Raw genomic sequence first — 19924 nt, 5'->3', positions numbered from 1 at the left:
TCTACACACAGAGGAAACTGGGAAGAGTGGTGAAACTTCCCAGGAGTTGCAGGCCAAAATGACTTCATGAGTGCACTGACTACTCATCCAGGAGATCATGAAAGAACCCAGAGAAACATCTGAAGAACTCCAGACATCATTTTTGACCAGGACATGTCCTTCAACGCACATATTAAACAAATATGTAAGACTGTGTTCTTCCATTTGCTCAACATCTCTAAAATTAGAAATATCCTGTCTCAGAGTGACACTGAAAAACTAGTTCATGCATTTATTACTTCCAGGCCCCATCTTATCTTAATGACCTTGTAGTACCATATCACCCTATTAGAGCACTTCGCTCTCGCTCTGCAGGCCTACTTGTTGTTCCTAGAGTATTTAAAAGTAGAATGGGAGGGAGAGCCTTCAGTTTTCAGGCCCCTCTTCTGTGGAACCAGCTTCCAGTTTGGATTCGGGAGACAGACACTATCTCTACTTTTAAGATTAGGCTTAAAACTTTCCTTTTTGCTAAAGCATATAGTTAGGGCTGGACCAGGTGACCCTGAATCCTCCCTTAGTTATGCTGCAATAGACGTAGGCTGCCAGGGATTCCCATGATGCATTGAGTTTTTCCTTTCCAGTCACCTTTCTCACTCACTATGTGTTAATAAACCTCTCTGCATTGAATCATATCTGATCATATTTGTTATTAACCTCTTCCACAGCATGTCTTTATCCTGTCTTTCTTCTCTCACCCCAACCGGTCGCAGCAGATGGCCCCGCCCCTCCCTGAGCCTGGTTCTGTCAGAGGTTTCTTCCTGTTAAAAGGGAGTTTTTCCTTCCCACTGTCGCCAAAGTGCTTGCTCATAGGGGGTCATATGATTGTTGGGTTTTTCTCTGTATCTATGAAGCGCCTTGAGGCGACTTTTGTTGTGATTTAGCGCTATATAAATAAAATTGAATTGAATTGAATTGAATTTTCCTCTGTTATGGTCAGATTTCGTGGTTCAACAATAAGAACGAGACTGAACAAAAATGGCATCCATGGCAGAGTTCCAATAAGAAAACCACTGCCACAATAACTTGTCTCACATTTGCCACAAAACATCTGACTCCAGGGAAAATATTGTGTGGACTGACGAGACAAAAGTTTAACTTTTTGGAAGGTTTGAATCCTGTTATATCTGGTGTCAAATTAAAAGCATGTTATAAATCAACATCATAAAAACAGTCAAACATGGTGGTGTTAGTGTGACGGTCTGGGCTGCTCTGCTGCTTCAGCTTTCTACCAGAAAATCCAGCCATCATTTTGTGCCTGAAAACATAAGCTAAGTTTGGTCATGTAGCAATGACCCACAGCAGACCAGAAAGTGATGGCATAATGAAAGTCCAGACCTAAAGCCAATTAATATGCTTTGGATTGGACTTATTGGCCATTCATGATTGTAAAAACTTCCAGTGTGGCTAAATTAAACAATTCTGCAAAGAAGGGTAAGCAAAAGAATTCCTCCACAGTAATGTGAAAAACAGTTTATGGGGTTTTCAAATAGGGTCAGGTAGGTTTGAATAGCCTTTTACCCCTTAATAAAAAGATAATTTAAAAAAATGCATTTTATATTTACGTGTATTTTCTTTGTCCAGCATAAAAATTAAGTTGATCTCAAACATGTAAGTGTGACAAATATGCAAAACAAAGAATAATTACACATCTCTCTCTGCGGTTTATACTTCTTCATTCTTGTTCAAAGTTATGGTAACTGGCAAGACTCTCACTTCCCTTTTCACAGAGAAAACTAAATATAGATTGAAAGAATTTATCAGGGGTACACAGTAAGTTGCGCATACAAAATTATTTCCTTTTTTTTTTGCCACAAAATTGTGTGCGACAGCTGCCCTGACACCTCTACAGCCTGCAGGCGTTGACCGACAGTTCGTTGGCAGTGTCGCTTAGACTCCTGCATTTAGCTTGCAGGCTGGGGTGGCTGGAGCACTCTGCGGGTGAAGGCCAGCGCTCCACCCAGGTGTCCTTCCCCAACACGTAGATGAACCTGACACACAAAATGAAAAAAGAAAGAAAGACAGATGGCAAGTTAACAAGTAAGAGCACCCAAGTGTTTCATAGTAAACTTGTCCTGTCATAGTTCCCAATTTGAATCAACACAAAATTATTTGTAAGCATTTATTTTTCCTGTTCTGCTCACTTGTTGGTTTCAGTATCAACATTCCACTGGTCGTCCTTGGGGCCAATGATGAGGTATTGGGAGCCCTGCTTCAAGTCTAGTCCATCTCTGCAACCTCCGTGAGACATGAAGATCCTCGTCTGACCCGCTCCAACTCCACCCTCCAGACCTGGGTGGGAGAAGAACAAATATGATAAGCCTTCATTTGTCTTTGAGTTACAAGAATGCACAAGCAGCACTTCATAAATGGGGTCACCAAATAATGAAAAAGTTAACTGGACCACATCATTCCTCCATTGTTCGCACTGAAAAGACTGAGAAGTGAAAGCCAGTCACTACTAGGACTCACCCAGTTTGATAACTTGTGTGATCTCCATCTCATATTTGTCGTAGTAACTCTGGATGACATTCAGCACCTTCACCTGGAAAACTAAAACACAGTAGCAACCAAACCTGAGCATCATGAGCAAATTACTCTAAAATTAATCGGACTCTTAAATGGGTGAGGCACTGTTTCCGTATATTAATAGTAACTGTTTCCACGACAAAATAATAATAGCATTACTAACAAAAGGGGGAGGTGACAGTTTCCCACCCTTTTCCAGTAAGATACTAAACTGAAATTCTGTATGATGCCCTGGGGAGTTGCTATATGAGCGATTCATGGTCCACATGGTAAATGAGAGAAAAATAAAGCAGGAGAGCAATAGTGCCATCAGCTAAACTTTCTTTACAATGTTTTAAATATTACAGTTTCTGTGAATGCTCACATTATGCTTCCATTTATTACTCAAACAACATATTATTTGTTCCTACTCTAACAGCTGATGCGCTGCAGGGCTTATGTCATTGTTACTGCTTGAATAAGGGCGTTTAATGTGGCTTCTTTTATTTCTATAAATATTAAAATCTTAATCTCTTCATCTAGCGGCAGTTTTGACAACGTACATCTGAATATTTTTAAATCATTTGAATGGCAGTCAGCCAATGAACATGCAAAAGTGTAAGCCTCCAGTGTGCAGGCATGCATGTTAAAGCCGCCAGAGTGTAAAAGCACATGTACCATGGTGTAAGCTCTTGCAGGCAAACGTCTCTCTTTCTTTGCTGGGGAAGTTTTCACTGTCCGCTTTGGAGATGCAGCAGTCACCTGGAGGTTTTGAAACCACGGGAGGTCAAATGTGCAGAGGTGGAAAAAAAATACACGCATCCTTTAATGCATTGTTGCAAATCCCATACTTTACCCTGTGTGCAGCGGCAGACGTTGTTTCTGCAGATCTGGCTGAGCTGCTCCTTGTTCTCACGGGGGGTGTAAGTACGACTGCAGCGGCGGTCTGTGACAAAGTGAGAGGGGAGACATCTAAAAGCTTTAATATTATTATTATTGATTTATCTTGGTTTTATGTGAAATATAAGGATGTAGTACAACTTGGCCACTTGGTTGGCCGCTCTCAGCCATGCAACATATGGTCACCTGCTCATCCCAGTGAGCTAAACTGGCGTTCCTTTTATAAGTATTTCTTATAATACTGTATTGCAGAATCTCTGATTTTTATGTCTACAGCTGTATTTCCCAACCTGGGTTGTAATACTCGTAAACAGTCACTGAGGATGGCTGCAGGAGGCCAACTTTGAAGGTCTGCTGGAGTCTGAATATTAGGATCTCAGGCTCTTTGTGAGAAACCTACAAAAAGAAACAATGCAGAGCAGGGGGAATGTTATAAGACATACTTCTTAAAAATGATACATAAAACTGACTTAAACTGGACAGATTTTAACTCCTCATACTCTTTCTTCCTGTAATCCAATAAATGAGACAGTGGTCTACAGCACAGTTACCTTAAACAGGTGGATGATCAGGGATCCCCTGTCACTCAGGTTATCTACTATCTGGAAGTTGTTGATGTAATGATCCACTGAGTTGGACAACTAGAGACAAACATGTTCAGAATTTATTAGTTCAATTTAAACAGAAATAAAATTCTGCCGTGTAGAAAACATTCTATAAAATTGTATTTAAAGTGTAAATTCACAATGCAATGCTGTATTTATTACCGAAATATGTTAAACCCATTACAGCCTTAGGTGATGCAGGGGTCAAACAAGTGAGCTGAGGTGTGCTTTTTGGTGTGATACTGATAAATTACAGTAAAGAAAACTGAGCTTGCAGCTTAACTTTTTCACAACACGCACAGAAAAAAGTTTGAATAAAACAAAATAAAATAAATGTAAAATAAATTCAGGTTTACTCTGTGTAAGAAAGCTAAAACTAAACCTGGATCATTTCTTAGCCATGAAAGCTTTGTTTCAGATTTTTGAAGCACTGGCCTAGAGGCTGATTACCATCTCCAGGTCTGAGTTTTCTGGGGTGAAGCCAGTGGGCAAACTGATGTCAAGAACCACCATCCTGACATCTCTGGGTCCTAAAGCCCTGTGAAAGAAAAGCAGAAAGCACTGACAAAGGATATGAAATCTAAATCTGAAAGGACCCAAATGATCTGATTAACCTCATGAGAAATGTGAGCAGCTGTTCTGAATCGCAGGATCAATAACTCACATTCAGTGGACCAAATGTTCAAAGAAAATTTATTACGGTCAGACAGACTCACATTTGGCAGTTTTTGGTTAAAAATGTGGTCGTCCCATATTAAAAAGTTGACTGTTTTTGCTGTTTGCTACACTTTGTATGAAGTAAAAGATATAAAAATACACTTTTTTTTTCTTATTCTCTAAAATTTAGCAAGTAATTGTATCTTACCTCACTTTGATGGTGATCTGATAGGACTTTTCTACATCTGCTGGAGGCTTTTCTGTTATGAGATGGAGGAAAAGTGTTATTAAATATGTAATCCATAAAGCTTGCTGAAGATACTTGGTGTGTATATGTATTGATAGTTCTTTTTATGTATATGTTTTTCATATTGCAGTTGCTGTCTTTTCTACTGTTTTTTAAAAAAAAAAATCAGATGTTTGATTTCACACTAGATGCCGTTCATGATTGAAACCTCCCATTTACTAGCACACTGGCTTTTACCTCCCAAGGTAGGGTTTGTGTCCCCTCCAGGTCTTGAACTGGGGATCTTTCATAAGTAGAAAGTTTTAAAATTATTTTTTAAAAAGCCACATAAATGGTCCTCCTTGGGGCCTATGATGTTTGTATTAGTGTACATACATCAGTATTTTAAATAGTATTTCAGCCATTCCCAAAATTAAGAATAGAGAGATTTTCAAAAATCTTCTCCAGCCCACGTACACCTTAAAATCAAACTCTGACCACACACCAGCCTGAGAGGAATTTCCGTCTTTGTTTTTATGTGAAACCTCGATCTGTTGATGACTGACTGTTTAAAGCTGATTCTCCAGTAACAGCTCTCTTTTCCCACCTAAAAGCTACTGTACAATTTGAATTCTTTCTGTGCCAGTAATGAGATATATAACATACACTCCAGATTCCATTAAAACATTAAACAAATAACATGTTTGTGTTATGGCAGGCTTGTAGTTTACAGTTATTTAAAAAAAGTTAAATTTGTATCTTTTGAACTAAGTCCTGTTTTATCTCATTTCAAAATATCAAGGAAATGAAACGTGCTGAAATGTGTTTCATCATTGTTTGACCCTTATAATAACTTAAACCCTAACACCTTACAAGAACATAAATACAGCTGGTAAAATAAGTATTCTGTCCCAGGGCAGCTGTGGCCACAACTGTAGCTCCCTCCACCAGTGTGTGAATGAATAGTGGAATTGTAAAGCGCTTTGGGTGCCTTGAAAAGCGCTATAGAAATGCAATCCATTATTATTATTATTATTATTATTATTATTATTATTATTATTATTTAATGTGTCACCATTTTTCCAAGTAAATATATTTCTAAAGGCACTATTGACATGAAATTATCGCCACATGTCAGTAACATCCCAACACACCAACTGACATGTATTTAATGCCTCAAACAAAATTCTTTGTTGGTGATGAGAGCTTCAAGACGCCTCCCGAATGGACACGCTAGTCACATGCAGTGGTCAGGTGTGATTTGTTTCATTTTTCCACACAAACAGTCTTCAAATCCTGAGGTCTCTGTGGGCTCCTTCTCTGAACTCGTTCAGTAGATTTCTCAGCTGGATTCAGGTCAGGTGATTGGCTGAGAAACCAGCTGAGAGTTTCCTTGGCTGTGTTTGGGACGATTGCCTTGCTGAAACATCCACCCTCGTTTCATCATCATAATCCTGGTGGAGGGCTGCAGATTTTTATCAACAGTGTTATAGTACATGTTTCGGTAACATATTGGTCTAATGTTACCTGTATAATTCATCTCCTTGTTTGTTGTGTGAAGTTGGCACTGGTTTCGTTTGATTTTATGTGTCACATTTGCTGTGAGCCAGTGGCTGTGATGGGGTTGGATTAATTGAAGGCCCACACTACAAACACTGCTGTGATATTTTGTCTCTGAGGTATGTTATATGGCCAGAACTAAGATGACTTGATTTAAATATGTTGATGGTGGATAGTGTGCTGCTCTGTGAATTGTATAATGAAGATGGGGTGATATTGTGTGTCTCTGTGCAGGCCAGGACCTACTATATGCCACAGCCTAAAGGCAGAGTTGGGTTGCTGAGGTTGGAGTAATTACCAGCCTTCTACTTACAGGGTAGGTCTTGAAGGACAACTACTAATCCCAGTTAAGTAGTTGGCATGTAAAGTGCAACTGACTTGTGCCATCGCAGGCTCGCGCCTTCAACTATGTGTTTTATACCTTTAGCAAGTGGGACGCTGGACTGTGTATCTCTTCATTTTTTTGATCATTGTACTAATAAATTATGTCAGAATTGTATTAGTTGTCATCTTTTGCCCACAGCTGAGACAGCTGGTCAGACCTAGAATATGTCTGTATTCGATTTCCATTCATCCTTCCTGAAATTACATGAAGTGTGCCAGTGCCATATGCAGAAAAACAGCCCACACCATGATGTTCCCAATTCCAAGCTTCATTGTTGGTATGGTGCTTTTGGTGCTTTCTTTTTCCTCTGAAAATATGCAGTGCCCTTTGACCTCGTAACATTGTGTGTATTATGGTGCCAAAGGTCAGTTTTGACCACACTATAGTCTCCCAGTATATCACAGGCTTGTCTAAATGCTGTTCAGCAACTTTGAATTCAACATGCTTTTTCCTCAGAAATTGAGTGTTGCATGGTGAGCGTTCATGCAGGCCATGGTGGTTGACCGATTTTCTTTTTTCTGTAGGTCTCTGTAAGTCCTCCTTGGCTTTTAGACAACTCTTCTGAATTCTTTTCACTCCTCTGTCTGAAATCTTGCAGGGAAGATCTGGTCCTGGCCGGTTTGTTGTGAAGTGGTGTTCTTCCCACTTCCACATTATGGCCCCAGCAGTGCTCACTGCATTCTTCAGTAGTTTAGAAATTCTTCTGTGACCAATGCCATCAGTATGTTTTCCAACAATAAGGTTGTGACAGCCTCATATTGTTTTAACCCATCATGAGATGTTTCTTGTGTGACACCTTGGTAACGAGACACCTTTTTATAGACCATGGACTGAACCAGCTGATATTAATTTGCAATAAGTGGCATGATTAGTTCCTAATTACTAACAGATTTCAGCTGGTGCCTTTTAGTACCTCCACTTTTTGTTCAGTATTTTTCCCCTGTGTCATTTCTCATTATAACGCGTAACATCATTTGATTTCTTTGCATGTGTAGATGTCAATTGCACCTTTAGAGATACATTTAGTTAAATTGGTGACACATTCAACACTTATTTTATCTGCTGTATTTGAGACATATAAATGGAGTTACCCTGGGACTCTTCAACAGCAACACTGAGCTCAAAGTGCTGGCAGGGCATTTTCTCATCCACCTCATGCAGCTGGTTATAATGGGTCACAACCTTGGGTCAAATTTCAGGAAGAGAAATCGATCAGTCAAAAACGATTGTACAGCCAAATATAGGTACTGTCCTACTATTTAATTTAATTATCTCTAATGAGTTTTATTAATAATCATTCAGTGCATTTATACCTCAAGTATTCCCTGTCCGTTTCCTTGAGCTCTGACTTCCAAATCAAGGTTAGCAGGCAACTGTGCAACAAAAGCACCGCAGAAGAAGAAAAATATTGGATAATGATGTTATTACACTCAGTGATGTTCTTAAATCCCAAATCATCGCAGTTCAAAGTTATGAAACTCCGCTACAAGCCTGGATTCTGTTTATATTTCTTTTAATGTCTCTCACCTTGGATGAGCGAGCGCCATAGGCTGTCCTTGGGTCAAAATGGTAGCGGATGTCTCTGCGTCCAGTGATCCTGATGTCTACATCCAGACTGAGGTCATCAGGAGGTCTCTTGATCATATACTCTGACAATGCCTGAAGCACCACCATGGTGGACTGGAAGAGTAGAGAACGAAAAAACCTAACTGACAGCCTTCTGACAATGAAATCTGGCATGAAATATAATATCAACAAGTGAAATAAATCTAAATATCCTTTAACTGACCTGAGTAGAGCCAAAGCCGCCTCCTCTTCTTCGCTGGCTGTTCAGCCATTTAAAGGCTGCTGCTGCTTCCTCCATGTGACCCAACTTAATAAGAGCCAGCAGGGCATAGCCGGTCGCCTCCAAGGTGAAGAAGTGGTTTTCCCTGTCAGGCCAGTGGCTGCCACCTGCAGCAGCGACAGAATTAGAGGGATGTTTTACACTTATCCTCAGTGGCTTTTTGATACTATTTGAATGCCGGCTTTAAGAGCACACAGCTTTAGTCCGTACAGCAAAAGTGCAGTGATTAGGGCTATGTCATACCATACTGTCTGCCATAACATCAGTACAAACTTTTACGTGATTGAAAAATAGTGTTATATGACAATATCAACGATATAGCAAGTAAACAGAATCCTGCTAGTAGACAGAAATTAGTTAAATTCAATTATATTGTATTTTATTTATGTAGCACTAAACCACAACAGTTCCTTTAAGGTGTGTTTTATTTTCAGGTGAATACCTTATAACAGTGCTTCCCAAACTTTTTCCAGCCACGTACCCCTTGAGACATGTCACCCTCAGCCGCATACCCCCTGCTACGAACGACTCTTAATTAGTGTCTATAAATACATTGCAATACCGCATGCATAAAAATAAATACTGCACAGTCGATTATTTCTCACCACAAAATGAATTTATTAATATATTTTAGTAATGACAGAATTTTAATAACAAACTTTACTACTTAATACTAGCAGTGTATCAAAAGATTTATTCGAATTCACCCTTTTGTCGAGAGCATAAAGGCCATATATGAACAGAAACTTTATTTAATGTGATGGATGTGCTTGAGCAGAGGCACACAGCTCTTCAATGTTTGGCTCAATTTGGGAAAGGCTGAGTCTTAAATCGTTTTCCACACAAAGTCTTGCTCTGTATTTTGTTTTCATGTTTGTTAAAGCAGAAAATCCCCTTTCGCATAAGTATGTGGTGGCGAAAGGAGTCTTGACAGCGCGCTTAGCCAGCGTGGGCTGTTCAGTGCGCAGTCCTATCCAGAAATCCGCCAGGGTCTTTTGAGCGTGTTCAACTTTTAGAGATCCATCTGTGGCGATCTCAATTAGGCTCTCCTGGTCAGACGGTGATAACGAAGTAGGCACGGCGGTGAACGGGTGACATATCCAATCATTTGAGCCGTCCGTCTCTGGGAAGTATCAGCATAACTGCACCGCCAGCTCCTCAAGGTGCACGTTACATTTGCGCTTTACACTTTTTGATAGTGTGAGATCATTAGAACACAGAAAATCATGCAGCACGGGAAAGACTTCAGTGTTGTTTGTATCCATGCAGTTCTTCCAAAGGTTTAACATCTTTATCATGGCCTCAACTTTATCTTGAACATTGAATATAGTTGCAGAAACACCTTGTAATCCAAGATTGAGCTTGTTCAGACGAGAAAATATATCACATAGATAAGCCAGGCATGTAAGGTACTCTTCATCATGCAAATGTTCAGACAGCTCAAAGGGATGGTTACTGCAGAAAACTTCAAGTTCATCCCTCAGCTCAAAGAAACGGGCCAGCACCTTCCCTCTAGCCAGCGAACCTCTGTGTGGAGTAATAATGTCTCATGCTCGCTGCCCATCTCATTGCACAACGCAGCAAATAAGCGGGAGTTCAGCGGCCTGGCTTTCACAAAGTCAACCATTTTTACACTCGTGTCCAAAACATGTTTCAAACGGACAGGTATTCCCTTTGCAGCAAGAGCCTCTCGGTGGATGCTGCAGTGTACCCAGGAGGCATCTGGCGCAACTGCTTGCACACGCGAAACCACATCTCCGTGTCTCCCAGTCATGGCCTGTGCGCCATCAGTACAGATGCCAACACATCTGTCCCACACGAGTCCATGTGTGTTCATGAATGTGTCCAGCTTTTGAAAAATATCTGCGGCAGTTGTCCTTTCTTCCAGCGGTTTACAGAACAGCATGTCCTCCTTGATGGTTCCTTCATGAATGTAGCGCACATATAGGAGATGCACCAGGCCAGCCACATCCGTGGACTCATCTAGCTGTATTGCATAAAATTCACTGTGGCGTATGCGCAGAAGTAGCTGCTGTAAAAGATTTTCTGACATTGCATTGATGCGCCGTGAGACAGTATTGTTTCATGATGGAATGGACTGTATCGTCTTTTTTTGCCTTTTCCCCCAACATTGTCCCTACCATATCTAAAGCAGCAGGGAGAATGAGGTCCTCCACAATAGTGTGGGGTTTGTTGTTTTTAGCCACTCTGTAACTGACCATGTAAGATGCTTGTAGTCTGTTTTTATTCATAAGATCTGGCACCTGAATGCAGGTTTTACTTGTTGAAAGTGATTTTAGCTGTCGCTCAAAATATTCTCTTGGTTTATTTTTCAAATGGGGATGATTTGTCTCTAAATGTCTGCGCAAAAGTGAAGGTTTCATTGAGTTCTGAGACAATGCTTTTGCACAAATAACACATTGTGGCCGGGAAAATCCACCAATATTTATACACATGAACCCCAGCGAAATATAATTGTCATCATATTTGCGCTTCTTTGATGAGGTTGTGTTACAGTCCGAGCTGTCATGCTTTCTCCCACTTTGACGCTCCACATCAGACACTTCATCACTTTCCACATGACTGGCTCCAGCTATGCTAGCAACTTGGCTAGTAACCACAGATACATCTGTGCTAGCATCCAAATCTGACGAACACATTGTTGTTGAACAATCACCTGTGCGGTCACAGGAAAATGCATCTTCAGATATGAGCTTATTGGTTGTTGTGGCCGGTGTCTCTGTGGTAGGGCCTTTTTTTCTTGTTAACCACTTGTCCATTTTCGCGCTGCACTGAATGCTTGGAAGCAACTTCAACTGTTAGGTGTCAGACATTTGGGCAAGTCACGCCCATGTATTTTGTCAGAGCTATTTTTTTTGCTGAACACCAGAGGGTGTTCATAGCCACATAAAACTGCATTAGCGCAAATTTCGGCTTTTAAAATTTTTGATCCCCACTCCAACCCCGACCCACGCGTACCCCCTACAGCCACTTGCGTACCCCCGAGGGTACGTGTACGCTAGTTTGGGAACTACTGCCTTATAATAATACACAGAAAACAGCCAGATGACTCCCTAGGAGTGATTTGGCGACAGTGGGAAGGAAAACTCCCTTTTAACAGGCAGAAACCTCCAGCAGAACCAGGCTTTTTGTTTTACTGATGCTTTGCATGATGATAAACCAGGACTTTAAGCAAGTTTTAGTTGCTTAAGGTACATTTACTCTGGTAACTCAAATGAAAACAAGAAAACAAAACAAATCAAATTAAAAAACAGAACTATAATCATTCTGATTGAGGATACCTCGGGCTGCAGCTTCAAGTAACGGTTGATGAACATTGTGAGGTGCCCCCGCAAGAGCCAGAGCATAAGAGGTGATGGCCACGGTGTACGGTCTCCTCCCATTTCTAGTCAGTGCATTGGTCAAGTACTGTGTCGTCTTACCCATGGCATTCTATACCACATGAGTGGGTAGATGATGGGTTAGTATAATTACAATTACAACAAGTGTTAAAGAGACATTGCTGCTTGTAACTTACCTCCATCTCCAAACCAGGAATGACGCAGGTGATCCCTGCCTGCTTGGCCTCAGCTAGTGCGATGTGGACAAAGGCGGTAAGTGTTATCTCTGGGTCATCGCCACGGAGACCGCCCTAGAGGCGATGAGAGGGAGAAGGGCTTTATCGCAGTTATCAAAGATTTTGGGCAGAAAGCACCTAAAGTAAATTTCCTGGTTCCTTTATAGCACTTTTCTTTCCTACTGAGCACTCAAGGAGCTTAGACATCATTACCCAAAGAACTTCTATATAATATTTGTCGATGATACAATCTAACAGTGATGATCCGATGAACGCATCAGAGGAACTCAGTTTCTTTCCAAAGGATACTGTGCAAATTGCATGCAGACTGGAACAGTCCACCAACAACCATTCAGTTAGTACGGGACCTGCTCTACCTTCTGAACTAGAAACTTTTTAAGGGGTTATTCAGTATTTGAGACCTTCATCATCTCTTTCTCCCATGCCTTGTAATTTTGTATTAAAACCATCGGAATAATTCAAGTATTTGATTATTTAGAATTTTAATCACTGAATAAAGTGTCTAAAATAATGGAAACTATTTTAAATGAGTTAAATAAAGTTGTTTGTTAGATTTTAAAAATGTACAAATGCTTAAAGTTAAAGAAAGAAAATATGTCATCAGAAAATAGTGGCATGCTACATGACAGCGTGCTTTTTCTGTTGATCATCAGCAGACAAAAGGATTATAAAGACTGGGCCTTTTTGTTGTATTTACATTCTACTTTCATAATAATCTCTTTCTTTTCAGTTTATTGATTTGATTTTGTTAGTCTTGGAGGTTGTGATTGAATAATAAAGCAATCATTTTGAAAGGTGTAGTTTTTACTTCATATATGTGCCTGCATGTATTTTATCCATCTATCCTTATGGGCTCAAATTGTGGTCATAAATATTTTGTACAATGTGAAAGGACCATAAAGCAGCTCTATAAAGCACCCCTCCAATAGCCAAACCCATCTGTTCTCCGATTGGATTGTTAAATTTGTGATTGACATGACAATTGCCAATCAGATGAAAGGAAGAAAAATAGGGTCAAAATTCGTACTTGTAACTTGAAACTTGAGTGCAGAGTTTCACACGTATTTTTTGGCTAAGTCCACACACAAATCTTTTTTACGCACACACAAATTCTTTTTACACATACAAATCCTGATTTACAAGTACAAAATATTTATGACCACAATCTGAGCCCATATATCCTACCGACAGTACAGATTCAGACAACAATTAACACTCACATTTACAGGTGTAAGCGATGGTACAACAGGCCATCTACCAATCAGAAGGTTGGTGGATTGACTCCCAGTTCTCCATAGGAGAGTCCACGCTGTGGTTGAATCTCAGATTCAGAGGGAACAATATAGTTTTTGCCTGGGTTATGGATCACAAGAACAGCTCTTTAATCTGTAAAGGATAAGGGATTCTGCCCAACCAGTCTACATCTTCTTGGAGATGCCTGGAGAAGGCATCAACCGTGTCTCTTAGGGGATCATGTAGGGAGCACTGTGGGAGGATGGATATCTAACCTGTTGTGCCATCTAGTCATGAGCTCTGGGTCATGACTGAAAGAAAGAACGTCTGGGCTTCTCTGCTTAGACGACTACCCACAAGACAGACGGACGGATGGACGGATCAATAGACTGATGTTTATTTTCCAAGTTACAGTTTGTCTGAATGGTTTAAATTTTATAAACTTAGCTGTAATAGCTATCATAATGAAACAGCTTATTTTGTTATTACACATTTATTGCAATTAAAGTTTTTATTTATTCTGTCGCACTCCATAAATTCTACATTTCTGTGGCTGCACTGAATAAATTTGTCCTTTTTCACATCTGATTTTCAGTCGTGTGTTCAGGCTGAGAGGTTATGCTCGTGAAGACGTGTAGTTTACAAGAGAAACAATACAAGGAACAGGAAATGAAAACTTTTCTCTCTTTGAGTGGAAACCACATAGATTACCAACCTCACAGTGTGAGTGTGTGGCTGTATACGTGCATGTGTGTCTCACCGTCATGGTAGTGCTGTAAACTGGGTTGTCCTCTACATACATTCCTTTATTTTCTCTGAGTTTGTTCATCACCAGGTAGACCAGAGGGTCGCACACTTGTTGCTTCTCAATGCCCATGATGGAGTGAGCCATGGAGAACACCTTTACCACATATGCTGTGATCCTGTCAGTCACAATCTATGTCATATATATGATTTATCTAACAGAATAAATTGATCTATTTATGAATCTCAAACTGATTTTCCTCACTGACTCACTTCTGTACAATTTAGCACAGTAAAACTGAAATAAACATGTATTGTTTTTGTTATGTGACACATGTAAGTAGGAAAATCACTACCGCAAAGACTAATAAAAATAATATTTTAGTGTTGTCAAAACTGAAATACTTGAAAGCTCTAAGAATGTAAGGATTCGTCAGTACCAGGTACTCGCTCCTTCCCTCCTGTAGGGCGGGTAAGAGCCGTCACGCCTTCTGTATGCCAGCTGATTGTCATAGCCTGAAAACACAAAAGAATTTCCTGTTTTAACCACAAAGACATAGACAATAACTAGGTGTTCATATTCCAGCCTTTTGTGCTTAGTCAGAAAGTTTTTTGCAAACTGGTTTTAGATTTTTTTTGCAAACCTCAGCTTTTATTGTAGAATTAAGCCATAGAAAATAATAAAAACAGTAAATCCCCCTTTCCTTCTTTTTTGTTCTTCGCTTTTTGCTTTCGTCTCACCTCTCTTGATGTACTGGAGAGCCTCTGCCCTGCGCTGCACGCCTACGCTCTCCCAGTTGTCAGTTCGGTCTAAGTAGAGGGTGGCAATGAGGGGCAGAGTAATGGAGGCTAGGTTCTGCTCCACACAGCCACCAGGCATCCTGATCAGAGATCCCAGAGAGTCCTCGTTGATGGAGTTCTCAATACTGTCTGCTAACACGCTGCCTAGTAGGGAAAAAGAAGTTTCATGAACAAGCCTCCTTCTTGGTTTCATTTTTGATCCTTCTCACCACTCTGACAGTTACTGACCTCTGACATTGATCGATGACTCAGGTTGAGAGTTTGGCACTACTGACTCCAGTTCAATCTTTCCAACACGGACTGTCTGCGTTCCTGTTTTGGATGCAAACATATTGACACCGAATTAAAAATGAAGAGACTCAAAGGGAGCAGATATAAATGGGAAACCTCATAACTTTGGTAAACTTTAGACCCAGTTCCATAAAATCTAAATAAAAACAGAATGCAAAGATTTGCAAATGTCACAAAACCACATTTTATTCATAATAGAAAATATCAAATGTGAAAATGCACCATTTTAAGAAAATTGTTATTTCATTTTGAATTTGATGGCTGCGACACAATACAGGACAGGGCTGTATTTATCGCTATGTAGCATCCCTTCTTCTTTTAACTACAGTCTGTAAAAGTCTCGTAACTGAGGAGACCAGTTGCTGAACTTTTGGGAGAGGAATGTTTTCCCGTTCTACATCCGAAATAACAGTCTGCAATGCTGGGATCCACATGGCCTGACCAACAACCCCAATGCCAAACGATGATAGCACCTCTCTTTGGAGAGTTTTTCAGTCTATCCCAGACCCTAGCTGTTCAACGGGTGTCCTGGGTGTTGGATTTTTTATTTCACGTGTGGTTAAAAGTAGTTGTGGGTTTAAAGAATCGATTTTCCTGATTCAAATCGATTTTAGTTTTAGAAATCGCTCCCAAAACTATTTCAACAACCACCAAACAGCTAGTGTCAGCTTTGTTTTTATACATAGGCTAATTATAAAAACATGGATATGTCCTGATAAATGATCAGAATTATAACATTTCTGACTGTCTGAGTCAAATCAAATCGGGACCTTGTGAATCAGAATCAAAGCAGTTATAGAAATCGAGTCTCTTTTGAATGAGGTTTGGCACAGAGAAGATGAGGCAGGAACTAGTATCTGTGGATAGCTAAATGTATTCACAGACAGTGAGTTCGGGGACTGATCACATGCCAGTTATTACTGCAGTGCTGTCTGAGAGTCTAAAGATCAAGGGCACCCAATTTTTCAACCCTGCCCCCTTGCACGCAGAGAGATTCTTTTTTTAGATGATGTTATGTATGATAACTGATGATAAATAAATGAGGGATACTAGAGCAAAATTTTTCTGCAATTTTTAGACTCAGTTTGTGAACTCGGTGAGCCTCCACCCTCCTAATCTGTTTGTTTTAGAACTATTCATGTTACTGAGCTGCTACCAATAAACCCAGTTAGTCTCCAGCTGTTCCTCCAGCTGTTTTGTTTAGTACCACATACTTTTCCCACTTTTTTTGAACTGTGCTTCTGACATTAAATTCAAAATGAGCTAATTTTCCATGAAGTACTAAAGTGTGTCATTTTAAACATTCGATGTTCTTATTATAACTCTATTGTGAATATGCATCTATGAGATTTTCAAGTCATTACATTCTGTTATTATTTACATTTTACATATTTGTCACAACCTTTTGGGAACTGTGGTCATAAAATAGGGAATGACACATTATCATACCTCACTGCTTACTCATCTACTTACCCCCCTCAGCGGATGGGTTCAACACCACACTCCAAACTTCAGTCTTCTGCACTCCATCGAGCTGTTTGTATCAGGAAAAAAGGTTTTGATTCAAGAAGATATGTGTTACTTCTTAATTATCTTCTAAGCACACAGAAAATGCCAGTTTCATCACACAGTCACTTACCACTACCCGTAAAAGCTTCTGGATACGGTCTCCTCCCGCCATGTCTCTCCCGAGCACCATCACCTCCAAGGGATGTTTTCCCACCACCAGCGGTACAATGGTGTAGGGCACAGCTATCGAAGAGCCAGCTGGCACTGTCACTTCCTGTGTGTGTCTGTCCTTGAAAGCAATGCTGCATATGCCTTCAGTCTTCATGAGCACCACCCTGACCTGAACAGAAAGCGATCAGCGGTTACAGAAGAAGAAGCTGGTAATTTATGAGAAAGAGTAAAAGTAAGTCAATAATCTTACATGTAGTTCCTCAGAGCCGTAGTTATGGACCACAGCTTTTATTTCAACCTGTTCGTGTCTCGCCACTGAATACGGCAGCTTCAGCTCCACAAAGAAACGTTTCCACGCTCTGAAGTTGTAGGGCTCCGCAACACAGAAACCTGCAGATTCACAAGATGGTGAAAAACGTCTGTGAGGGATTAGGATTCTGACAATTTCTCTATCATTCGGGTTGATGATAGAAAACAGGATAGGTTGGAAACTTTTAATCGTGGAGCATTGTTTGCCACTGTTTGTTTTCACCTGGAGGTGATGGAGGTAGAGCACATTCACTCTGTTGCCAAGTGTGAAAGTATATTATTTTCTTTTGCTCTGAGAAATTGGTGGTTGACAGAATGTGAAAAACTTTGTCCTTAACTTTTAGTTAAACATAGAAAAGCAAAACTTCTTTTTTTAAAAATGGTTAATTTAAGAATTGGGTTAATTTTTGATTGTTGCCACGACACGATATTTCTTATTAATATAAGACATCCCTACAAATCATGCTTTAATCTTACATGGTAGTGTAAAACTTGCTGTCATTTCCTCCTGATTAAACTACTGTAACTCCTTATACACTTGATTGAGCCAATAAAATACACACTGTCTGGAACAACCTCATAGAGGAAATCTGATCACAGTATCTTCCAAAACACTCTTAAGTTAACATTTGTATACATTTCCCACTGACTCTTCTTTTATGTTGTTTTTTTTTATAATATTTTATCATCTCTCCTCTCCAGATCTCTCCTGTCTCTCTCACTATGTCTATCTCACTTTGTAAAGTATTATGTCAATGTGTTTTGAAATACGCTATATAAATATTGTGTATTATTACCACTATTACAAAAAAAGTGTTGTAACAGTATATCCATAATCAAACATAATGATAATTTTTAGATAACATCCTTTTTTGGGATTACACAAAATAACCGTTTTTTTATCTGGAAGTTTAAAAGTGTTTCCCATTAAAGCCAGACTGCATCAATTTCCAAAAACTGAGTCCCTAACCAGTTAAGCACTTTGATTCCCAGTTCGCTGTCATCTCACCTGTGTGGGGTGATGCACTGACAGCCAGAAGCCCCCATTCTGTGATGCTATCAGGTAAGGGGTCCCCCATTGTCAGCGAGGCCAGCCTGTTGATAAGATCCATGTTATTTTTTTTTATCTTACAATAGATCCAAGCTCAAAACTACAAGTAGACAATTGCTATACTATATTATACTATGTAGAAATTTTGCATACTCAACAGAAAATGTGTACAGTATAGATGTCTAAATATATATTTAAAGTAAGATTTTAAAAAAATAAACCTTTTACAGTTAATACACAGAACATTTAATTTTAAGTAAAGTTTTTCTTTTTTGTTTGTTTGTTTTTTGCTGTTAACAAACAACAAATCAGTGTTTAATCACTAACTGGTATCCATCCCATTAGTTTGAGTCTGATCTATCATGAAGTCTTTATTTCAGAAGAATAACATTTGGTAATGATTAACTAATGAATAATGGAGTACACTGAATTTTACTTTCCACTAATGTCATTAGACTTAAATTTATTTATGAACTTACCACCTATGACACCAAACATGCTGTATATAAAAAATAAAGCACTGACTAATAAATTAACATGAATTAGATATTACTAATCACCTGTGTATATTAGTTATCATTGTTAGCTGAAACATAACTAGCCAATAACAATTCATTAACTACCAGTTTACTGTAGTACGAGTTATGATTATGGCATAATAATGTGCAGTTTAGAAAATGACACTTCTCACTCTCTTTTATCTCTATTAAACTGCAGTGAAGGTTTCTGAAGTTTCAGCAAACAATCTATAAAACATTAACTTGGTTCTAGACACTAGCAGATGGTTTTCACAGAGCAAGCACGACACAGATACAGTGCAGGAATTTGTGTTGCTACATTGTGAGTGTACGCACACACACCGATGGTCACGATGGTGAAACACAGAATGATGTTGTGTTCATGTTTTCTGCACTTAGAACTGTTTGTTCTGCTGTTATCACTGACCGAACAGCACGATCCCCGCTCGCTTAAAAAAATGTTTTTTTCTTTTATCAGACAGACAGATTGAGAGAAATCAGTGAGCGATGATCCTAATTAGTCCATTAATCTGTGGATGTTGACAGAAGGACAGCATTTAAAGCCAAGTCTTGTAAACTTTTCAAATACTGCGGACATTTAAGTGTTGCAGCAACACGTGTTTAAAAGTCTATTAGTTCAGTTCGATTTGATTTACTGTATCACACCAAAACACAACAGTATTCGCCTCAAGGACCTTTATATTGTGAGGTGCAATAAAAGTCTTTAAAGGTCAATGGATATGAAATACTGTGTTCCTGCTAACCCACAGAAAAGCTGGTTTACTGTCTATTTTTATCAGTGACGATGAATCATGATATTTTACAAACCGAGTCACACACTGCTAGTAGAGTGTACACCGCAGTCAAATGAACCCACTGAACTTGAGTTCAGTTTTTTCCCACTGGAGCCCACATGATATTAAAGCATCTGTAACTAATATTTTCAGTTTACCTGTTTCCTCCACCATGCTTTCAC

At 39.5% G+C, this 19924-nt stretch overlaps 1 protein-coding gene across 1 annotated transcript in view; it reads right to left on the bottom strand.

The window, feature by feature from the left end:
- Window positions 1-1494: 1494 nt before the first annotated feature.
- LOC120742106 (complement C3-like) overlaps window positions 1495-19924 on the bottom strand; it is a 31902-nt gene continuing 13472 nt past the window's right edge. Inside the window, exons 22-44 of the mRNA XM_040045252.1 lie at window positions 18389-18474; window positions 17321-17460; window positions 17030-17239; window positions 16864-16924; window positions 15328-15411; window positions 15040-15243; window positions 14739-14814; window positions 14315-14477; window positions 12262-12375; window positions 12026-12176; window positions 8667-8830; window positions 8405-8557; window positions 8191-8250; window positions 7969-8059; window positions 4915-4966; window positions 4500-4587; window positions 3996-4085; window positions 3735-3840; window positions 3401-3490; window positions 3223-3306; window positions 2509-2589; window positions 2181-2328; window positions 1495-2027 (exon numbers count right to left, since the gene is read on the bottom strand). Coding sequence (XP_039901186.1) covers window positions 1883-2027; window positions 2181-2328; window positions 2509-2589; window positions 3223-3306; window positions 3401-3490; window positions 3735-3840; window positions 3996-4085; window positions 4500-4587; window positions 4915-4966; window positions 7969-8059; window positions 8191-8250; window positions 8405-8557; window positions 8667-8830; window positions 12026-12176; window positions 12262-12375; window positions 14315-14477; window positions 14739-14814; window positions 15040-15243; window positions 15328-15411; window positions 16864-16924; window positions 17030-17239; window positions 17321-17460; window positions 18389-18474 — 2641 coding nt within the window. The 3' untranslated portion in view covers window positions 1495-1882. The remainder of the gene's footprint in view (window positions 2028-2180; window positions 2329-2508; window positions 2590-3222; window positions 3307-3400; window positions 3491-3734; window positions 3841-3995; window positions 4086-4499; window positions 4588-4914; window positions 4967-7968; window positions 8060-8190; window positions 8251-8404; window positions 8558-8666; window positions 8831-12025; window positions 12177-12261; window positions 12376-14314; window positions 14478-14738; window positions 14815-15039; window positions 15244-15327; window positions 15412-16863; window positions 16925-17029; window positions 17240-17320; window positions 17461-18388; window positions 18475-19924) is intronic.

This window comes from Simochromis diagramma, unplaced genomic scaffold (genome assembly GCF_900408965.1).
Source record: "Simochromis diagramma unplaced genomic scaffold, fSimDia1.1 OVJJ01000610.1, whole genome shotgun sequence".
In the NCBI taxonomy this organism is placed as follows: Eukaryota; Metazoa; Chordata; class Actinopteri; order Cichliformes; family Cichlidae; genus Simochromis; species Simochromis diagramma.
Note: the sequence above shows the minus strand (reverse complement) of the source record. Positions and strands in the feature narration are given on the sequence as shown.